At 43.8% G+C, this 23,655-nt stretch overlaps 1 protein-coding gene across 2 annotated transcripts in view; it reads left to right on the top strand.

Moving 5' to 3' along the window:
- Positions 1–14,254, top strand: part of PUS10 (pseudouridine synthase 10) — a 1,838,120-nt gene extending 1,823,866 nt beyond the window's left edge. For both annotated transcript variants that reach the window (XM_044055027.1, XM_044055017.1), the window contains one exon: positions 13,907–14,254. In XM_044055027.1, coding sequence (XP_043910962.1) covers positions 13,907–13,945 — 39 coding nt within the window. In that variant the 3' untranslated portion in view covers positions 13,946–14,254. The remainder of the gene's footprint in view (positions 1–13,906) is intronic.
- The last annotated feature ends 9,401 nt before the right edge of the window (positions 14,255–23,655 follow it).

Genomic DNA, 23,655 nt, shown 5'->3' with positions numbered 1-23,655 from the left:
ATAGGGAGATGAGAAATTATAGTAGTAACATGACAAGAAATAATTCAGAAATTTATTTTGTAACGGTATATAGTGATTTTAGTAACAAGGTGGTTGAAATGGTCAAATATTTTTGGAATTATTTAAAAAATCTAAGGAAGAAAAAAATTGGTTACCAGACAATTTAACAATTTCATATAAAGTAGGTAGAAATATAAAAAGCTTTATAGTTAAAGGGAGGATAGCTAAAACAGAATCTAAACTTTATGTTATACCTAAGAAACACAGAACTGAGATTTGTGGTAAATGTAAAGCTTGTAGACACATTGTTACAGGTTTTGATAGTATAAATGGGAGGAAATTTGATATTAAGGGATGTTTTAGATGTGATACAGAGGGCATTGTATATGTGCTTAGATGTCCTTGTAACACGTTTTACATTGGTTAAACAAAAAGACCCTTTAAAGTTAGATTATTGGAGCATATTAGGGATAATGAAAATGTTAATGTCTGGCTCAGTAGCAGAACATTTTTATTATGCACATCAGAGTCAGGCTTAATAGGGACAGTTTTAGAAAAAGTACCAGACAATTGCTTATATAAGAATATTAAAAATATCCTTTTATATAAGGAAGCAATGTATATTTTAAAGTTTGATACTTTGGCCCCACAAGGAATGAACGTTGATTTTAACTGGAGAGTCTTACTTTAAAAAAACTTTTTTGTATGTGATTGATTAATAGGATTATTGGTTAATTAGATATACTATAAATATGAAGTGCAATGGATACTATGTATTCTCATCTGAAGGCATGAGCCGAGACATCAGAGGATTATTAAATGCTGTTTGGACACTGGTCTTGTGGTTTTTATTACATTTGGTCTTGTTTTGTGGTTGAGTAGGTACTACAGAGTACCTGACTCTCACAAATTTCTTTTCAAAAATCCTACTGCTGACCCAGAGATCATTTCCCAAGGGCCTAAGTGTATCAAGACAACTACAGCTAAGAATCCCACCCCTTCGGACAGGGAATCCAGAGCTTTGGACAGATGGGGTAAGAAAGTATATACCTCTGCAACTCTTGCCATTAGGGCTTTGAATTGTCAGTTTCACATGCTGAAGTACCAACAACATATTATGGAACTTGTTAAGCAAAAAATAGCTACCTTTACAGACTGTGCAGGAAATAAAGAATTGCAAGAGCTTATGCATTCTGCAAGCCAAGTCAGCAAGCATACATTGCAGTGTGGCTTTGATGCCCTAGAAGCATCTTGCAGGGTAGCAGTTACTGGTTCTGGACTGAGAAGGCATGCTTGGTTTAAGGAGCAGACCTTGCCAGATCATGTCAAATCCAAGTTACCAGATGCTCCTTTGAACAAGGACAGTAGCGCGTACTCTTGGCCTTAGAAACTCAGTAGTTTTGGACAGAACTGAAGTAGTGTAATGACTGCAACAGTGAATACACTCGAACATCTACATTTATGGTAAGTGTACTTTCCATCTACTTGTATTATGTTAAAGTTCAGAAATAAATAAGTTTTACCTTTTAGTCTTGAGTCAAGAATAATGCTTCAGGATGTGCAAAGTACTTGTTTATTCCATAAACGGAGCTGGGAGACTGCCTACTAAAATTTTCAAGTTAGTCTCAAAGAACAGAGGAAAATAACTCATTTATATATTGTTTCTTATCTATTTAATTACATGCAGAACTTTGATGTAACATAGCATCTGAAGTAGTTAACTTCATTTTATCTGCAACATGTTGGTATACGGATCAGTATCGGATCCGAGCTGGCAACTTTTTTTGTAGCATCTGCTCCGAGCTCCTCCCCTTACCCATAATGCACTACCGTCTCCTGTCTTCCCTCAGATCTTGTTTGCCGCGCCAGTAGTGTGCATCGTGGTCTCCTTTGCTGTGAGCTCAGGGATAGTAAGTGGTATTATTACTTGTATCTAGTGTGTGTTTGAGTGAATATTTTCCCTTCCTCCCCTTGTTTAGTGTATCGCTTGTCGTCGGTAAAAAAAAAAAAAAAGTGTTACAAACCTGTGTTTGTGTGTGTTTTTTTCTGGTAGGTAGTGTTTTTACTTTTGGGTGCAGGACTATGGCTGATCAGCCGAAGCATGTTTTCAAAAAATGTACAGAGTGTGGCCATAAGCTCTCCCTGGCTGATGGTCACACTGTGTGTGATTTGCTTGGGAAGGGCACATTTGTCCACTCAATGTGCTATCTGCTCTGGTTTCAATCCGAGGGCCCTTAGGGATCAGAAGGCCAAGTTAGTAGCCAAAGGCCTTCTCCCTGCTGCCATGCTAGAATCTGCTTTGGCCTCGGTCTCTAGTGTTCCACCTCCCACCCAGACAGGGACTCAACCTCCCTCTCCCTCTTCTTCTTCTTCTGGTGATGGGTCTACTAAAAACAAATCTACAGTCAGCATGGCTGACAAGGATAAAGAAAAAGAAAAAGATAAAGAAAGGCACAGAGAGGATAAGGAGAAGAGAAAGGACAGACATTGCAAGAGATCCCCAGACAGGGAGCTCTTTCTTAGTCCCCCTTCTAAGACCATGAGGCCTGTTTCTCCATGGCTCCGGTCTCCTCGTTTCTTACCGGAGCCGTTGGAACATTCGGACCCGAGGCCCCCCCCCCCCCATTGTGCAGAACAGCCAGATCCGAGTCAGTGGCCTCTTCGAGGTCAACTCAGAGCTTATTGGACATGGACAGGATGATGCGGAGGTTTATTCAGACCCAAATTCAGATGGGAGTCTTGCCAGGCCCCTCTCCCTCTGGAGGGGGGACCTCCATGCCTTTCTTCCGCCCCATCTCTCCTTCCCCAATCCATGCTTTGGCTTCGGGGCTCTTGGATCCAAGGATTTTCGGAGCTGGTAGCTCGGCACCGATGGTTCCTCCAACCTCGACTCCAGCTGTTACCTTGAATTCCTCAAATCCAACTTGTTCGGATCTGAGCGACTCTCGGAGCCGCAGACAGGGAGGCGGACCCGAGGGAATGGATTCTGCGGCTCCAACCTTTTCAGATCTGATGCGTTCCCACGGACCTCGGGCTACCCTGGCTTCGGCTCCATTCCCCGTTTCGGATCCGGGGAGGGCGTCTTCCTTATTGGGTGCTAAAGGAGGTCCACTCTCCCTCGGCCTTCGAAGTGGTGGAGAGGGTTCTCTCCCAGGGATTGAGACCCCAGCCCAGCCCATCCCCTCGGATACCACCCAGGCCCCCCTGGATTTGATGACGACTCCCTTCATCCTGTCTCAGGCACAGCCCTTGCCAGAGGATCCCCAGGTTAATTTCCATGAGGAAACCCCTGCGGCTCATGAATCCCCTTCTGAGAGTCCCACTGAAGAGGGTCACCGTAAGCGTAAGTGCAAAAGGAGGCACTTGGACTCCCCTGAGTCCCTCACTACAGACACTGACTTAGATGAAGGAGAAGGTTCCCCCAGGTCACCTCCCGAAGACGTCTCCTTCAGAGAAATTATGGAGATCTTCTGCCATTGGGGAGGTTGGTCAGCCCCAAAACCTTCTGGGGATGAGTCAGTGTTCCTGGAGGCCTTTGGCATGAGCTCATCTACTTCCTGGGTGTCCCCGCCAGTGGACCCCTTGGTGGACCTCATTACCACGAGGGCATGGAAGGAGCCTGACACCATAGAGCCCATCCCCAAACGCCCTGACAAGATTTTATCTCCCCTTCTGACAGACAACCTTGGTCGACAGGAGCCCCAGTTGATGATATGTTAGTTGCAGTGGCCACAAAGAAGGAACTAGCACAGGAGAGTTCCTCTGTCCACCCTCCAGACAAGGAGTCCAGGTTGGTGGATAGGTTTGGAAAGTGCATCTATTCATCAGTGACCTTTTCAATCCATGCACTGAATTATTTGGCACATGTGATCCGACTTCAGCGAGAACTCGCTTCGGAATTCGCTGAGTCACCCCCAGAGTATTTATCGCCGCAGGACAGACAGTTGTTCTTGGTGAAAATGTCTACTCTGAGGTCAGTCTCAAACACATCGATACGACTCCTTTCCCATGCCACGGAAGGAGCAGCTGGGACAGGCATAGCCATGAGGCATCATGCCTGGCTCAGGTTGTGTCAGTTCGCGGACCCTTTTAAGGCATCGTTTATCAACACTCCCTACGACGGTTCTTCCCTTTTTGGGAAGACAGTACATGACACACTTGTCCAGAGAGAAAAGGATGGGAAGACTTTGTCTGCCATCAGGATCCGCTTCTCTAACCCTCAGCGGTCCTTCTCTAGGAATCAAAGAGGCAGAAGAAGATGTGGTTCCGAAAATCTCAGTTTTCCTGGGATTCTCAGGACAACTATTCCCCCACAGGCAGAGGGGGACAGGATCGATACCAACCCAGAGGTAGAGGGGGTCCCAGGAATTTTGGGTGTAGGGAACCTTTTTCTGATAGACCCGGTCAGCAGCCCTGAGGGGTTGCCCAACTGTCCTACCCTGGAGGCAGTCGAGGGAAGATTGCCCTTACACCCAGCAGCATGGGAGTCCATTACGAAAGATTGTTGAGTTTTACAGATAATATCCAGAGGTTAATCTATCCCATTTGTTGAGTTTTACAGATAATATCCAGAGGTTACTGTATCCCATTTGTTGCCCCTCCAAATATTCCAAAAGACCTCCCAGATGTTCCACCCAGTCACAGGAATACCGCAGCTCTAGAGGTTTCAAAGCTGCTTCTCAAACGAGCCATCGAACAGGTCCCCCCTAATCAGTCAGAATCAGTCATCTACTCAAGGTTCTTTTTGGTGCCAAAAAAGACAGGAGACCTTAGGCCCATTCTAGACCTGTCATCATTAAAACAGAAATTCTGGATGGTCACCCTACAGTCCATTCTACCTTATCTCCAAGAGTGCGACTGGATGTGCTCGTTAGACCTCCAGGATCCTTACTACCACATCAAAATACACAGAAGCTCCAGGAGGTTTCTGCGCTTCTGGCTGGGAGCCAGTCATTTTCAGTTCAGAGCCCTACACTTTGGTCTCACCACAGCCCCAGGGTGTTCACCAAGGTAATGGCAGTTGTAGCGGCCCACCTGAGGCTTCAGGGTATTCATGTGTTTCCATACCTGGACCACTGGCTCTTCACTGCTCCCAAAAGGCATCACCTGTGTCTGGCCCGGGATTACTTCATTCAGTTGGCAGATCTACTGGGGATTACAGTCAATGTTCAGAAATCTCAATTGCAACCAGTACAAGTTCTAGACTTCATTGGGGCTCAGCTAGACACTTTGCAGATGAAGGTATTCTTAACTCCAGACAAGATCCCACACCTCAGGTGCCACATTGCTCAGATAGTGAACTCCAAGTCTCCAAAGGCGAGCGAGGTTCTCCAAGCTCTGGGCTCCATGGCTGCTGCCATATCGATTCTCCCTTGTGTGTGCCTTCACATGCGGGTTCATCAATGGACTCTGACTGTTCACTGGTCTTGGCTAGACCTGCCCATGAAATTTCCGATCAAGATCAGTCACGTCTGCAGGACGTCTCTTTTTTGGTGGTTAAGTTTGCCGGAGATATCAGAAGGACGCCCCTTCGTGTCATCTCCAGTCCAAGCCACAGTGACCACGGACACCTCCCAACTCAGGAGGGGGGGGCACTGTTTGGGAAGGACAGTTCAAGGCACGTGGTCCCAGTCAGAGACCAAATTGCACATAAATGTTCTAGAGATGAGGGCAGTGCTTTTAGCTTTGGAAGCCTTTCACACTGTCCTCTTTCGGATTGATTGCAGTTCAGTCAGACAACATGTCCATTGTCTGGTATATCAACAAGCAGGGGGGAACCAGATCCTACACCCTATGGTGCGAGGCCATGAGAGGGTGGGAATGGACGATCTCCACCGGTCGGTTTCTGATAGCAACGCACATCCCGGGGTGCTCCAACATTATAGCGGACAGATTGAGTCGGGCTATTCTGATGCCATATGAATGGTCTCTGAAACAGTCAGTAGCGGAGGAGATCTTCCTTGCATGGGGTCAGCCTTGCTGCGATCTCTTTGCATCTCCTTCTAACGCGAACTGCAGCCAGTTCTTCGCTCTGATTCCCTCACCAGGGGAAGTCCCCAGAGACGCTGTAGTCCATGCTTGGCCCCCGGGCTTTTATATGCTTATCCATCTTTGCCACTCATTCCAAAGTTTCTACAGAAAGCTTGCCGACTGCGGTGCAAAGTGAGCCTCATTATCCCGTTCTGGCCTCATCAGGTTTGGTTCCTTTGGTCTCATCTCTTAGCTCCCCCTTGGGTTCTGGATCCCTGCCCGGATCTAATCCCCCATCCATCGGGCGCCCGTCTGCCCAATCTGGGCAGCCTCAAGCTGACAGCCTGGTTGCTCCAGTTCCATTAATTGCCAGGACTCCCGGTCTTTCATCCCCAGTAAAATCCATTCTGGTGGCTTCTCTTAAAGACTCCACTAGGAAACTTTATTGCAGTAAATGGAAGTGTTTTTCTATTTGGGCATCACAGATAAAACTAGATCCCTTTGTAGCCCCTGTTCCAGCGGTGTTGGATTTCCTGTCTGGCATCTTTCAGCAAGGAGCTAGTTCCTCCACAGTGAAAATACAATTGGCAGCCATTTCCAGTTTTCACATTGGTGAAGACAACATTGCCTTAGCCTCCTCTAGGCTGTGTAAGGCTTTTCGTAAAGGTACTTTTCTGTTACATCCACCTGTCAAGGATTCAGTGCCTCCTTGGTACCTTACTTTTGTTTTACAGGTATTGGTGGCTCCTCATTTCAAACCTGCAGCTTCGGTGGACTTGAAATTTTTGTCCTGGAAGACCGCTTTTCTAGTCGCCATTACATCTCCTAGGAGGGTTTCTGAGCTTCAAGCTCTGTCTGCCGTGCCTCCGTATTTGGTCTTCTACAAGGACAAGTGGCATCTGAAGCAAACATAAACCAGTCCATTAATCTGCCCGTTTTCTTTCCTAACTTCCAAAATAAAGGTGAATACAAACTCCATTTGTTAGATGTTCATAGACAGCTTTGTTTTTATCTTCATAGAACAAAGTCTTTCCACAAGACTGACCAATTGTTTGTTTCCTTTTCCAAAGCATTTATGGGAAAAGCTATTTCTAAAGTTTCTTTGGCCAGATGGATCACTCTTTGTATTTCACATGCCTACAAAGCAAAAGGTTTATCTCGTCCTGGTATTGTTAAGGCTCACTCTACCAGGTCCATGGCGACTTCTGCTGCTTTTTGGTCTAGGGTGCCTTTGGGCGACATTTGTGCAGCAGTGACCTGGGCCAATTCACATACCTTCATTTCCCATTACAAATTAGATCTGATTTCTAGGGGTAGAGCATCCTTTGGCTCTGCGGTGCTCAGGAATATCCTTCCATAAGGGTCTCCCAGGATTGGAGTAGCTGGGGACTCTGTCCCTCAGGTTGCAGATAAAATGAAGTTAACTACTTCAGATAAAGAAGTTATGTACTTACCATAACATTCCATCTGAGTAGTTATACTTTATTTTTTTGCAATATTCCCTCCCTTCGTCCCCAGACCTTGTCCTGTCTTTTCAGGTTTGGTTCATTGGGCTGAGTTGCTTATGTTTTTAGATGCAGCAAACTTGATCTGAGGGAAGATAGGGGATGGTAGGGCATTATGGGTAAGGGGAGGAGCTTGGAGCTTGGAGCAGATGCTAGAAAAAAAGTTGCCGGCTTGGATCCGATACAGATCTGTATATCCACAGGTTGTAGAAAAATGAAGTATAACTACTCAGATGGAACGTTATGGTGAGTACATAACTTCTTTTTTTAACAAATAATGCAATTTTTAAATAATTTATGTCCTTGTGATCCTCGCTTAGAGCTTCACATGAACACTTGACAATATGCTTTGTAAAACATATACCACCTGTACTTAAGATTTATTGGCTTACAACTGTTTTGTAACATTTGGTACCAGTACACATTGTCTCACAGACATCCTTGCAAAGACTCAACCCCCACCCTGAAAAGGCCAGAATGTACTGTTGATTAATCTGGATTCCACAGATACCTGACACTTTTAAGCATAACATCCCTTAACTCTTTCAGCACTTACTTTGCCTTCAACCATCTGTCAGTAAAGTTTGCTAAGAGTATGCAGTGAGAATGCAGTTGTAAGACACTTGAAAATGTAAGGCTAGTACTTTTTTGTACTTTGTTTTGGTGTTAATCTTAGTGGCCTTGAAACTGCCCGCCCCTCTTGTAAATTTGTGTTTGGATACTCCCTCTGGGCCCATCTCATTTGCTCACTCAACTGAGTACAGTGAGATCATATTCTGATTTCAGGCACTCCTACTGTGTACAAAGAGAGCATCTGGGAAACAGGAAAAAAACATTAAGCTTGTTTCCTGCCTTTCCTGTTAAGTGGTATACAGTATTTGTAGGCTTCTGAGCCCCCAAGCCCTTCTGTGTTGGAGGGAAGCCTTCTAGCTTAGTTTTTTTTCTTATAACTAACCAGTTTTCTAGTTTCAGCACTCAAATCTGTTTCTTTGATCTCAGCACTTGTTCAGAAAAAAAAAATTTCATCTGCTTTTACTGTATTTGTGTTTCTACCTACTTTATTTTACTTTTGCATCATCTTAAAAGTATTCAATTGTATTTATTACTGCTTGGTGTAACTCATTCTAAGCCTTTTGGTTTAAACACGTGGGCTTCGGACCAGTTGTTTTGCACTGAGAGGGTTTGTGGTCTGCACTGTAGTGGCAGAACAGGTAGCTTACATCCTTCTAGGTTGGGAACTGCTGACTGAGGGCTCAGTGTCTGTTATTCTAAAAGTGTATTAATTCTGGTTTAAGCACTTGGGCTTCAGGCCAGTTATTTTACATTAAGAGGGTTCGTGGTCTGCACTCTTGTGGGAGGAGAGGCTGGACTCTGCCCTTCTGAGCTGGGAATTTCTGGTTAAAGGCTTATAGTGCATGCATATCTGAACTGCTTCTTACTGAAGTTGGTGTGCCTTGTTTGCTGTGGCATAGACTGGATTCGGGCCTGCTGGATCTAACTTTGTTTGTGTAACTTGAGCACTAATCCAGGCATTCTCTAAAGTATTCAATTGTATTTATTACTGCTTGGTAGTAACTTGATTAAAGTGTAGCTATCATTCTAAGTCTTTTGGATTAAGCACTTGGGCTTCAGACCAGTTGTTTTACATTAGGAAGGTTTGTGGCATGCACTGTGGTGGCAGGACAGGTAGCTTTCATCCTTCTAAGTTGGGAACTGCTGATTGAGAGCCCAGTGTCTGTTATTCTTAAAGTGTATTAGTTCTGGTTTAAGCACTTGGGCTTCAGGCCAGTTATTTTACATTAAGAAGGTTCGTGGTCTACACTCTTGTGGGAGAAGAGGCTGCACTCTGCCCTTCTGAGCTGGGAATTTCTGGTTAAAGGTTTATAGTGCCTGAATATTTGAACTGTATCTTACTGAAATTGGTACACCTTGTTTGCTGTAGCATAGACTAGATCCAGGCCTGCTGAATCTAGCTTTGTTTATATGCTTGTTGTTTGTTTGCTTGTTATTTCCCTGGAACGCTAATTCCACCTAATACACGGCTTCTCAGCGCTTCTGTGGATCACTAGTGATATCTGCATTGCTTACTGTACTTATTTCCTTGTTTCACTTGAAAGAAAGTTACTGTTTGTCGTTTTTGTATTTAAGTTACCTGTAACACATTGCACTTAAGTTACCTGGCACTTGCTCACTAAAGCAATTATATAAGTTAGCACTAAAAATTAAAAGCACTACACCTTCACTCCCCACTGGCCCTTGTTTTCAATTATAAAGGAATTCCCAATATTATTCTAGCATGTCCAAAGGTCAGTTGTCAATCTCCTCTCCAGTCCAGCTGGTGAATCTGGGAATTTTGAGGCAATGTTACAACTGCCTCATGTACACAGACAACCCTCTCCTCCTCCCAACAAATTCCAACACATGTGAGAGATGCAACCATATAGCCAAACTGGAAGCTAAGCTCTCTCAACTCAGTATTGGCATAACCAGTCAGGAGGAGAAGGAAACCACACTCACTACAATTCCAGTCTCACATAGACCTACCACGACAGCAAACCAAACACATAATCACACAAAAACATACTCGGAGGCTCTAAATAACGATCTGCCTAAGCAGCAGAGACCTCCAAAGCAGACACCCAAGCAACCACTACCCCAAAACAAAACACATGCAACACATATCTCACAAAGCCAGTGTGCTGAACAGTCACAGCCCTTAAGACTAAACAACACACCTGATACACTTGTAATAGGTGACTCTATCGTCAGGCACACTGACGTCCCGCTCACCAGGCTGAACAAGGAGAGGGTTACGGTGAGCAGCCTGTCGGGCGCTAGGATCCGCCACATAACACAAGCACTCAGGTCACTCCAAGGCAAGTACAAATATGACTCAGTCATTGTCCATGCTGGTGTGAATGACCTGAGACGTACCTCCCTGGACTACATGAAAAGAGACATAGAGGAGCTCTCTGAGCATGTAGCCCAGGCTGGTATGACCCTGACCTTGAGTAACATCTTACCCTCACCAAGAATGATGCCACAATATGAAGACAAGGTGATCAATTTCAACAATTGGCTTAAGTACTGGTGTCATTCAAAGGGGATCCAATGCCTGTCAGCTTGGGATGATATGCTCGACAAGCCACGATGCTTCGCTAGGGACGGCTTGCACCTGTCACCCCTGGGCTTTCGGATATTGGCAAAGGCTCTTGCTACCCCCATAGTGCCTTTTTAGGCAAGGCTCAAAAGACAAACCCACCTCCATAGGTATCACAAGGGATAAGAAACTAAGAGTAATGCTACTCAACGCCAGAAGTCTAAACCTCAAGATGCACTTTCGAAACTCTCCTTAGCATGGAGAACATCGATATCTGTGCAGTAACAGAAACCTGGTTCAGGGTTCCCGAGAGCACCCCAGCACTACCAGGTTATACCTCATACCATGCTTTTCGGCCCCAAAACTTGGACCGAACCACAAAAGGAGGGAGTATCGATATTCATCAAAGATACCCACACCTCCAGGTTGGTGGCAAAGCACGAAGCATCAGAGACTATCCATGTGCAACTAACAGTGGGTAAAACTGCCTTCCAGTTTATAGCCTGCTACAGACCACCCTCCCAAACCCAGGAACCCCACTCGGCCTTCCTGAGAACACTGGAAAATATGAAGGTCACTCCAAACACCATTATATTGGGCGACTTCAACTACCTAAACATAGACTGGGAGCATTACTCTAGCTCCAACACCCTAGCCCAAAGGTTCCTAGAATTTATAAACTCAAATGCTATGGAACAACTTGTTACCACTCCCACAAGAGGGGAAAACATACTGGACCTGATCATCACCAACATGGGGACTCTATGCTCTATACCAGAAGTGTATCCCTCACTGGTAAGATCAGACCATAAACTTATCTCACTGGATATTCACATCCCGACCCCACCCCCTGCCCAGAAAACCACAGTGAAAAACTTCTCTAAAGCAAATTTCACACTCCTCAAAACCGAGGTGGAATCCTTCAAAGCCCCCGGGCCTGTGGAAAATACGTCCCAGACCGTAGAATCCTTTATAAATGCATTCTATGAACACCTTCAGGAATGCATGGATCATGCGATCCCAAATAAAACCAAGACCCAGTTCTCCAAAGGCAGATGTCCTGTCTGGTGGACCCCAGCCATAAACAAACTATACAATAGAAGGAGGAAGCTACTAAATGATAGAGCAAAATCCCAAAAAGGGAAGGCATCACTGATCAGTATTAGCAAAAAACTACGGGCACTCATAAAATTGTCTAAGGCCAGCTTCGAGAGAAAAATTGCACAGGACACTAAGGATAATCACAAGGCTTTCTTTATTTATGTTAGGAACCTGGGTGGTAATTCCCAGATATGCTCAGAAATAGTCCTAAATGACAAAAAATACACCAAACCCACAGACATTGCCAACATCCTAGCTGACAGGTTCAGCACAAACTCCCCCCCTCCACCAGAAGGGCAAATATCTATCCCAGCAGAGTGCTGCCCCCCTGACATCTCAGATGCTCAGGTAAGAGACGCCCTCTCCAAAGCAAAAAACACAGCATCAATGGGACCAGACGGTGTCCTGGGCTGCGTCCTACATGAACTCCAAGAAGAGCTAAACCCAAACATAAAACTATTGTTCAATCTCAGCCTTACTACAGGATATGTGCCCAAAGAGTGGCGTACAGCAACAGTGGTCCCTCTCCATAAAGGTGGTGCCTCAACGGATCCTGGAAACTATCGCCCCATAAGCCTGACTAGCTTCGTCTGCAAAGGTATGTAAAGGATCATCATGGACCTCATAAATAAAGACATTGGGGACCTACAGACACTGGATCCTACCCAGTTCGGCTTTGTTAAGGGTAGATCCTGCCTCTTAAACCTGGTTGATTTCTTTGAAACAGTCACCAAGGCCATTGACAAGGAGAAGGTGATCCACACAGCCTACCTGGACCTCGCAAACGCCTTCGATACAATACCCCACTCTGGCATTATAGATAAGCTCACCAGCTTAAATATAAACCCCTATGTCACTAGATGGATTGCAAACTGGCTCAAGGACAGAACCCACATGGTTAGAATTGCTGGAGCCATGTCAGACTCCAAACCAGTTACAAGTGGTGTCCCACAAGGCTCAGTCCTGGGACCTCTCTTGCTCGGTATATATTTCTCGGAGGTACAAGCCAACACGGAAGGACTGTGGCTGACCAAGTTCGCAGATGACTACAAACTGGGCGCCATAATCGACTCTCCAGCCGACACAAGCATCCTCCAAAAGGGCCTCATAGAAACAGACAACTGGTGCCAGAGCCATGGCCTCAAGTTAAATGCCAAAAAGTGTATAGTCATCCCCTTTGGCAAAAACAAAGTGCCCACAAATTACCACATAGGTGGTAATCCACTAAGTACAGAAGAAGTAATTAGGCACCTGGGGACCCAAGTTGATAGCAATCTCTCATTTGACAACCACGTGGCCAAAGTGGTTAGAAAAACATTTTATATAGCCCACCTAATCATGAAGGGATTCACATCTAGATCAGGGGAGGTCATCGTGCCTCTTTACACATCCCTCATCAGGCCCATAATTGAGTACAATGCCCCTTTTGTGATGTACCTTACCAGACACCTGCAGCAACTGGAAAGACCCCAAAAGTACCTCACCAAGAGAATCAAAGGGCTTAAACAGATGCCATATGCTGCCTGGTTAAAGAAACTCCAGCTCTACTCAGTGGCATACCGCCTGTTCAGAGGCGATCTGTGCCTGACGTATAAAGCCATGTCCAACCCGGAATTAATGGACATGCTGCACCTCAGAAAATCCAAATCCCATCGAGCTATATGCTCGAGAGACTTGAACCTCAGCACTGAAATAAATAGGACATGCTGGAGGGACAGATTCATAACCCAGAGGCTCCCTTCACTCTGGAATAAAATCCCAGTCCAGGTTAGGCAGAGTCCCTCATTGACTCTCTTCAAGAGGAATCTTGATGAGTGGATGGGAGATCGTAGGTTTACCCCGGGTATCACTTCTGTGTCACTGTTAGACAGAGGCACAGTATACTAACCTTGAAAAAGGGCATAGCAAAATAAATTTAAAATGGGTGGCAATAGCCAAACACATTCTGGCTAGGCTTATAAATGCCCTAGGGCAGATAGCCTAGTACGAACCTATGAACCTATAATTATTGCATCTGTCTTTCAGCTTTCCTTCGACACAAACATATCATAAACATTGTATTTGATTCATTTGTGAAAAAAACAAGCTTATATGTGTTTAGTGAAGAATAATCATGAGACATAATAATTTTTTCCATAACGATTAGAAATCCTTAGATGAAATTAGCATATTTCATACAGGAAATTTTATTGGTACCTACTGCTTAAACTGACTATGTTTTATTCTTTAGTCTGTTGATGTTGACTGGCCGCCTGCCCTGGACAATTGAAGGCTTCAATAATAGAATAACACCAGTGATGAGTAAGGCTGAAGATTCCATGGGATTAACTGATCCATTTGAATAGATGACTGAAAGTATAATGCCAATGAAGATTTGACAGAATCTGTTGCTGTAGACCGGAAGGAATTCTTAAACTCAAATTTGTATTGTAAAATTTACTTTTTGTACCAGATCATATTGATCTGTTGGGGGTTTTTTTGTCATCATATGTGGTCCATATAAGTACAATGAAGGCAAACTGTTTTATTTTTCTCGGTTATTAAATCAAAATGCTTTTGTCTTCCTGTTTTAGCAACACTTTTGACTCGTGTTTGAATATGTTGTCCTTGCAGTTTTTTGTTTTAAAGTATAAAGTCTCCTTTTAGGAAATGACTTTGTAGAATTTACTGTGAGTATATTTTTTTGCATATGTTCATCCACATGTTTTTTAACCTTAAGTCCATGCAGACACAGCAATTATGATAAAACATCATTTAGTCCCCCTTAGCAGCTGCTTTTTAATGGGTCTAGGACTATTCACTGAAAGCACATTTCACTGAAAGTCAAATGACTGTGCACAAATCACTGAAAGCTCAATTCACTGAAAGCACAATTCACTGAAACACATTTCACTGAAAGTTATATATGGCCTTTTCCCCACTGTAGTGCGACCCTGGAGTTAGTATATATAGTAAGGGGGGTGTGGGGGGCATAGCCCCCCACATAGTTTGGATATGTATTATGTTCAGAAAAGAGTAATTTATTGGAATTGCAAGTATCCATATATATAGTCCCCCGCCCTTACTATATATACTAACTCCAGGGTCGCACTACAGTGGGGAAAAGGCCATATATAACTTTCAGTGAATTGAGCTTTCAGTGAAATGTGCTTTCAGTGAATAGTCCTAGACCCCTTTTTAATGTGTGCATACTAAACTTTAGGATTACAAAACAGAAAAAAAGAATGTTTTTTGTTAGCCTTCAGGTGTGTTTTATTACCTGCAGTAGCTCATCTATAATACATAGTAGTTTTGTTCCTAGCTTCCCATTTCTGTCAATCCTGTTTTCAACCCAAATGAACTTCAGTGCTGTAAATTATGAATGCTGTTGTGTGTGTCACCCTATAAGGGATAGGTGATATTCCTGCTGAGCAAACTTTAGCGCTCATGTCATCAATCTTCACGTAATACTTGACTGTGGGCTCAGTTCTGAGCCTTGGAACCGACTTGGCCATTATTCCATCTCATGCCTTCCAAGTCTCTCAAGCTAAGGTCAACCCATAATGCTTCTCCCCAAATCACTCCAGATCTCATTTTCCCCTTCACAGTGCCAGACGCGTTCTCTCTGAGCTCTCGAGCAAAAGCTATTTTTCAAGTAAACTGTAAGTTACACTCTTCTAATTTTTTCTTCTGACTATTCTGCCTTATATCTGTACTATCTGTTTTTCCCTTTGATACTTTAGCTTGTATGTGCATCTGTTTTCCTTTTCTACTGTTAGGTACTTTTTTCTCAAGTACCATCATTGGTACTTTTCTCCCCTTAACCTTAGGGTATTCTTGAATACCGTTTGTGAGAGTGTATGTGTGTTGTGGCCCCTGTCCTTTTGTAATGCCAACAAACCCTCCAAAGACACTTCTGGTTTCAAGAGGTGTCAGAAATCTGACAGGAAGATGCCAAACTCAGATGGACACACTCTTTGTTTATATTGCCTTGTTGTGGTCCATCTACAAGAGGACTGTGCTATCTGTCACAACTTTAGCCACAGGACTTTGATTGAACATAAAAATAAACTAGTTTTGAAAGGCGTATTGAAATCAGACTTTGATGAGGCCTTATCTAGTTCGAAAACTGAAGCCAGTTCTTCGGTATCTTCTTCCTCATCCAAACCTGAGAAAAGAAGTCAGTCTGTTCCAACACCTTCATGAGAACTGCCAGCTAAAATGGCCATCTCGCTCAGTGCTGACAGCTTCTTCGGAACCGGTGAGCCAAACTGTTCAGTCCTCAGTGCCAGTGGTGCCTCTTTCTACACTGACTTCTTCAATGCCAATATCTTCAGTGCTGACGCCAGCTAAAGATACTTCAGTTCCCACCAAGTGTCCAGAACCCAAGGATCCTTCACTCTTATATGTACCACATACCAAATATTCTCCCTCATTGGATTCTTTTGTGGACCATTCTCCCAGTCCTTTTTTGGAGACACATCCACCAGAATCTCCATCAGCTTCCTCAGTTTGATCCACCAAGAGTTTATCCGAATCTTTTATAACCTAATAGCTCATCTGTAATACATAGTTGTTTTGTTCCTAGCTTCCCATTTCTGTCAATCCTGTTTTCAACCCAAGATGAACTTCAATGCTGTAAATTATGAATGCTGTTATATGTGTCATCTTATAAAGGAGAGGCGATTTTCCTGTTTAGCAAACTGTAGTTCTTCGTACAGAATAATATGAATTTACTGATTAATATTATCCTTCAAAAATGATTGGCTTTGTGATGTAGAGGGATAAAGCCTTGGATAGAGCTCAAAGGACCTGAGTTTGAGCTGGGAGTGGAAGATAAAAGTGAGCAACCAACACCAGATTGATGTTCTTCATGTTTCACTGTTGCAGTCATTACATTTGGGTAATCTGCTGGCAGGTTGCCCTCAGTCTGCCTGTTTAGGTCCTGCGTCGGATGCTGTCCCTTCTTCCATGATGTCAGGTCGTCAGGAGTATAAAACATGCAGCCAACGTCATTACATCAGTCTTTCTTGCCGTGCAGTGCCCGAAGCAGAAGCAGTTCGCAAGTGCCGGTCGGCCGACTCCTGAAATTTTCATTTTCAAGTTTCAGAACCGAAGTCTTCAACTTAAAGCTAAGTACCCCGTTGGGGAAACTTTTTCTTTCTCCTTACCGATGTCAGTAAAAGTTAATAATTGCATTACTTGTGGAAAGCAAATACCTCATAAAGATTTTCATTCGTACTGTATTCCTTGCCTAGGCCCTGACCACAACGTACCTTGCTGTCGGTTTTGTGCTTTATGTAATCAGCGCACTATCCGTCGTCTGTACATTTTTGCTTCTAATTATTTCGGTTCTCGCTTTAATTATGCAGAAATGTCGACGGTTAACCTTTCAACTACCGGAATTCTGAAAAAACGCACAGATAAAGACAGAGACAGGCCGCCGAGGTCCAAAACTGTCGACAACGCTTCTCCTAAGCCAGTCACCAGTTCGCCAGTACTCAGTGAGGCGCTGCCCCTGATACCCGCTACTTCTGATTCGCAGCCCTCTACTGAGACCCATTCAGAGTCCGGTATGCCGCGAGATGCTTCACCTATGGAACCCGCGGATGTCTGTACCTTGGATGGGTCCGGAGCCACTGTGCAGGCACCGGCTTCTGAGGGAGTATTCAGGCCTACAGACTTGCATATTAAATCGACTTCATCTTCATTACTAAGGCCTAAATCTCGATCCATGTCTAAAAAAATGACGCCCAGGCCACATGTTCAGGCCTCTATGCCTAAAACACAAATGATAAAAATGGCTGAAGGTCTAATTTCTCTAATCAGGCGGTAGTCAACCCCCCCCCTCTCTAAGAGGCCTAGGACTGAACTTGATTATGAATCTTCTGATCAGGATTCTGTTTCTTCTGACTCTTCTAATGACCTGGATTTGTTCATTCCTACTTATGAGGATTCTGATGCAGAGGACTCCATTCCCTCTGCTTCCCCTCCTGAGGACTTTTCTTTTGGGGAAACTTTACATGCTTTGAGGGAGCATTTCCACTGGGAAAGCCAGGAATTTTCTGATTCAAAAAAGAGGCTTAGGGATTTCCTGCTTCTACCTCAGCATAGGCCTTCGGCTATACCTTTCTAGTCATGGCTTTTCCTGATACCCAGAAAAGACAAATCATGGTGCCCAATCCTGGACCTGTCTACTCTAAACACCTTTCTGGAGATTCCAAAATTCAAGATGCTGACTCTTTACCAGTTACTTCCTATGCTAGGCAAAGACGCCTGGTTGGCAACTCTAGATTTAAAAGAAGCATACCTGCACATCCCAATCAGGGAATCTTGCAGAAGATACCTACGCTTCGAAGCAGGCTACTTGCATTATCAGTTCTCTGCACTGCCCTTTGGCTTGTCTACTGTGCCCAGGGTATTCACAAAGTGCCTGGCTCCAGTTATTGCATTTTTCAGGCAAATAAATATTCAAATATATCCATACCTGGACGATTGTCTCATTCAGGCAGAGAACCAGGGCATACTTTTAAATCATCTGGCGTTTGTAAAAAGGGTTCTAACTTGTCTAGGGTACACCATAAATGAAAAGAAATCACAACTGGTACCCTGTCAACAGATTACATTCCTGGGTACAAGTTTGAATACAACTGCCCAGATGGCTTTCCTCACACCAGAGAAGCAAATTCATTTGGTAACTTACTTCAAACAAGCGGCCACAAAAACCCTGCTGTCTGCAAGACAAATACTGCCAGCCTTGGGGTTCATGTCCTCCTGCATTCTTCTAATTCCATATGCAAGACTGCATATGAGGAAACTATCGTGGTATCTAAAAAGTCTATGGAGTTAACATTGTCACAGCCTGGAAACAATGATTCCTATCATACCTTGCCTACGCCTGGAGTTCCTATGGTGGGCAGATGCCTGCCACCAAAACAAGGGATTACCATTCACACTACCCCCTGCCACCCAAATCCTAACTACAGATGCATCAGACTATGCATGGGGGGGCTCACCTGGCAGGGAAGTGCATTCAGGGCAAATGGAACCCAAATCAAATGCACCTACATATCAATCAAAAAGAAATGTTAGCTGTACAGAATGCTCTGACAGCCTTCAAAGACTACATTCTTCCAGAATAACTAATGGTAAAGGCAGACAGCACCACGGTTATGTGGTACATAAACAAGCAGGGGGGTACACATTCCTACCTCCTCTGCAGACTAGCCATGGCATTGTGGAACACAGCCCTGAGCTACCAAGTGCATCTACAAGCTGAATTCCTGCCAGGAAAATTGAATACACTGGCAGACAGACTAAGCAGAAACCTCATGGACCCACATGAGTGGAAACTGGAACCACGGATTTTCAACATGTTGACAAACAAATGGGGGAGCCCAGACATAGATCTATTTGCCTCCCCCCAGAACTACCAGTTGGACAAGTTTTGCAATAGGACTCCCCACAAACAAGCCTGGATAGTGGATGCTATGTCCTTCAGCTAGAAAAGTCTGTCAGTCTACGCTTTTCCCCTTCTGCCTCTGCTCTCCAAAGATCTACTAAAAGTCAAACAGGACAAACCAAAGATGATTTTGATTGCTCCAGACTGGCTATGCCAACACTGGTACCCCCTCCTGCACAATGTGTCGCAGATATCTCCATGGCACCTGCCTCAGACCCCTTCCCTGCTGTCTCAGTGGGAGAACCAAATTCTGCACCCTCAGCTTCCAACATTAAACCTTGCTAATCACTTAAATTCACCCTTATCATCCCTCAGCAAACCTGTGATGGATGTCATCTTGGAGACGAGGAGACCTGGTACTAGAAAATCTTATGCTGACAAATGGAAAAGATTCTGTGCCTGGAACCAATCTTTTGGGATGAGCAAAGCAGCGCCCATTTTACCTCAGATTTTGCAATACTTAACTGAGATGCTTCACAAGGGCCTGTCTTTTTCCTCCATTAAAATACATGCCTCAGCTATTTCAGCTCACTATAACACGGAACCACCCCTCTTCTCTCATCCTCTCCTCAAGCAGTATCTCAGAGGGGCAAAAAACTTGAGACAACCCAGGCAAGCTCCAACCCCTGCCTGGGACCTTAACTTTGTTTTGGAGAAACTCCCTCTACCTCCTTTCGAGCCAGCTGCTACTGCAGACTTAAAATTTCTTTCTTGGAAAGCAGCCTTCCTTTTAGCGATCACTTCAGCTAGAAGGATATTTGAATTACAGGCCATTATGGCAGTGGAGCCTTTCATCATCTTTCATGCGAACAGGGTATCTCTCAGGACCAATCCATCCTTCATGCCCAAGGGGGTTTCCAGTGTGACTCTTAATCAGTCCATTCATTTGCCAACCTTCTTTTCTAATCCACAGAACAAAGGGGAACGGATTCTGTATTCCTTGGATGTGCACAGACAACTAAGATTCTACTTGGACAGGACTAAATCTCGAAGAAAATCTGAACAATTGCTGGTAGCATTTGCTGCAGGGGCAGAGGGGAAGGTTATTTCAAAACAAACCATTTCTAAATGGATAAGCCATTGCATTCATTTCTGCTATGAGCACCATGGAAAACCTATCCCCCAGGGGGTCAGAACTCACTCCATCAGGGCTGCATCTACTTCTGCAGCCTTTCTCAGAGGTGTCCCTACCAGGGATATCCTAGAAGCTGCTACCTGAGTTCTGTGCATACTTTCACCAAGCATTATCATTTACCAGTTTTCTCTAAATCCAGAGCTGGCTTTGCCACTGCTGTCTTGCGGGGCCTTATAGCTGTCCCTAATGCTGTATAATCTCCTCCTCCCAACCATAGCTTTGGGAATCTACCCAAATGTAATGACTGCAACAGTGAAACACAAAGAACATAGTACAGTTGTGTACACTTACCATAAATGTAGATGTTTGAGTGTATTCACTGTTGCAGTCCTGGTAACCCTCCCTCCAGCCCCCTAGATTTTCTGACTATACCTGTACTTTCCTTTACTATGCTTAAAAGCCTTTTTTGGTGTATTTGCTTTTGGTTGGAGATATACTTTTGTGTTTTTGTGTTTATTTGCTCCCCATTAGGGGGGCACCTGACATCTGGGGCAAGAAAAACTGATGTAATGACGTCAGCTGCATGTTTTATACCCCTGATGACCTGACATCATGGAAGAAGGAACAGCAACTGATGCAGGACCCAAGACTTTGTTAATCAGGCCGACTGAGGGCAACCTGCCAGCAGATTACCCAAATGTAATGACTGCAACAGTGAATACACTCAAACATCTACATTTATGGTAAGTGTGCACAACTGTACTTTCTACCTTTGGGGGAGGGAATGGTAGTTTGCTCTTGTCTGCCCATTGCCACCATGCAAATGGAGGCTTGCATCAAAATGGCCCAGAATGAAGAAGACTACCTGAGAGGAGACTAGCAAGATGGCTGTTTAAATCTGAGCTCTAGACTGGATTCCAAAAAATTCAATGAAAATTACAGCATTGACAGAGAAAAATACAAAAAAGAAGAAATTAAAATAGTAAATAATATCAGCAATAGAAAGAAGCTTGTTGCGAAACAGTTCCATAAACAACCTAAATAAATATGCAGAATGATGGAGATACTAATGAAAGTTTTTCAAGGGAGCCTTGGATAAACAGCAGTCCACCCTATATAACATCCAGGGTAAGAGCAAGTTGCACAGACTCAAGTAGGACAGAAGAAAGGACCAGCTGTCTCACTCTGCCAGAAATTGAAAGACTTTGAGAGGAATTAGATTTACAGGAAAAAAAAAAACAGATCCAGGAAGAGAAATATAAATATGTTCTTCACTTTGGTGCAGTGGACTTAGAAATAGTCCCAGAGAAAGAGAAACCCACAAGGATAATCAGAAACTGAGCTCTCCTCTTATGTCTGAATCAGAAGTCTGAGAAGAAAGCCCTGTATCTTTCCATTTTCAGATCTTTTCAGGGAAAGCGGTATCTCTCTTTCTTTTACCAGAAATTACCTTATAAGAAAGATCACCAGCCCAAAGTAAACTTGATCTGTAAGGAGTGACCAGTAGTTTATTCCATGGTCAAGCTAAAAATGGTGTCTCTTTCCTATGGAAGACGAGCAGTAAATGGCAATAAAAAAAAGTAAACTAAACACAATTTCTTCACAAAAAATATTTTTTTTAATTACTGACAGGAAAAAAGTGCAATCCTGTTTAAAAATACTGTTAAGGCTCATGACAGTCCATTAAAACACAAACTCATAGCTTAAAAATAACTGTCCTGAACAGGAAGGATGGTGCACAATAAAACATTTTTTTTTAGTGTGGATAGTTTTTCCCAAAAGGGAACTTATCTCCCCAACAAAGAAATAGCACAAGCTGACCACTGATCCTCAAAAGCCTGAAGAGGAGCACTGTCTTCAGTGGCAGGAAAGCTCTGAAGGGCTTGGTGCCCATATTTGACTTTTTCTGACTGACAGTTTGGACACACACATTGCATATTTCTATTATTGAGACATTAGACATGAAGAAAAATATGACAGAAGATAAAGAAGTAATTAATGGGGAAAAACAAGACTTCTTTTTAGGACGTGTACACACTTAGATAAAAGGAATAGAGACCCCAGAGGTTCAGATGGTGGTAACGAAACCTAGAAAAGGATGACAGGAGATGCTTGATAGGCTTTAACAAGAAAAGAAGCTAGAGATACCATGGCTAGAATGAAAGAATGGTAAGCAACAGGTCCAAATGAGATGTCAGTGGAATTCTATAAAGAAATAGACAAGGTGATAATTGAGTAAATGATGACAATAAATGATTGCCTGAAAGTACGAAGGAGGCTAGAATAATAATTTACCCCCCCCCCCAAAAAAAAAAGAATAAACATGATTTCCAGGGGCACTAAGACCTATTTCCTTGATTAATACTGAAACTAAGGCACTAGCCAGACCACTGGCACACAGACTGTTTCAGGTCATCCTTCAAGGTTATATAAACAAGACAAGTGGAATTTGTTAAAAGCAGGATGTCCGTGGATAAATGGTGGGAAGTGTTGAAGTGTTGCGAATTCTCGTGACAGAAGGAAGAAAAAAAGGAGGAAGAATGTTCTTACTTTTTGATTTTAAAAAAGCCTTTGCCTTCCTAGAATGGAAGCTTCTCTAGGACACACTGGTGGAGAAACATAGGACCCCATTTCTGAAGATGGATAGAGACCTTGAAAGCCAAAAGTAGACAACTTGGTAAATGGGAGTCCCAAAAAGTAGAAGTACATAGAAGATACTTTTTGATATTAAAATAAAATCCATTTTCTGAGGATGGATAGAAGCCATATACTGAAAACTGAAAGCAGACTTGTTATAATGGTAATGTCCACAAAAAGTACATAAAAGAATGAGGTAGTAATTGTGGCTGTCACTACGACTTTTTAAATCATCCAGAGGACTAGCCCAATTAGTGGCTCACCTTCTTGCAGTCTGCTGACTTATTCGTTCATCAGAGCAAGAGTCCACCAGCCCATTCATTCCCCATTGGAGGTGAGTGTTGAGTGTTACAGACGTAGGCCAGTCTACAGATCCTGCAGACTATCCTGTCCCCTTTCCACTTGACAACCTGTGAGTTCTGCAATAGCTGCCATGGAAGGTGCTTATATGCTTCAGCATATGTGCAGTGTACTGACCAAGTAACACAGAACTTGTTGCAGTGATATACCTGCATTCCTGCATGCTTTGCCAATGCAATGAGCCAAGCTGCCTCCGTACTTCTCCCAAGATGTGAGATCTGACATCAACCAGTCACTCTCATCCTCCTCTGCTCTGTCCCTCCAGCTCCCTTGCTGCTTATCAACTTGGGGCACTGTCAGAGCTTGACCTCTGTGTGCCAAGGGGCCAAGTATATGAGGACATTTTATTACAACGGAAACCTCAGCCAAAGTATTTTGGGAGGAGGGGGACAAGTTTTTGATATTCACTGATTACTGTGTCCTACGTGCAGAGAACTTGGAAAGAGAAGCTGAGGTGATGTTCCAG

Source organism: Protopterus annectens, chromosome 1.part2 (genome assembly GCF_019279795.1).
Source record: "Protopterus annectens isolate FY-2018-M chromosome 1.part2, PAN1.0, whole genome shotgun sequence".
NCBI classification, from domain to species: domain Eukaryota; kingdom Metazoa; phylum Chordata; order Ceratodontiformes; family Protopteridae; genus Protopterus; species Protopterus annectens.
The sequence above is the reverse complement of the archived record's forward strand: the minus strand, read 5'-3'. Positions and strand labels throughout refer to the sequence as shown.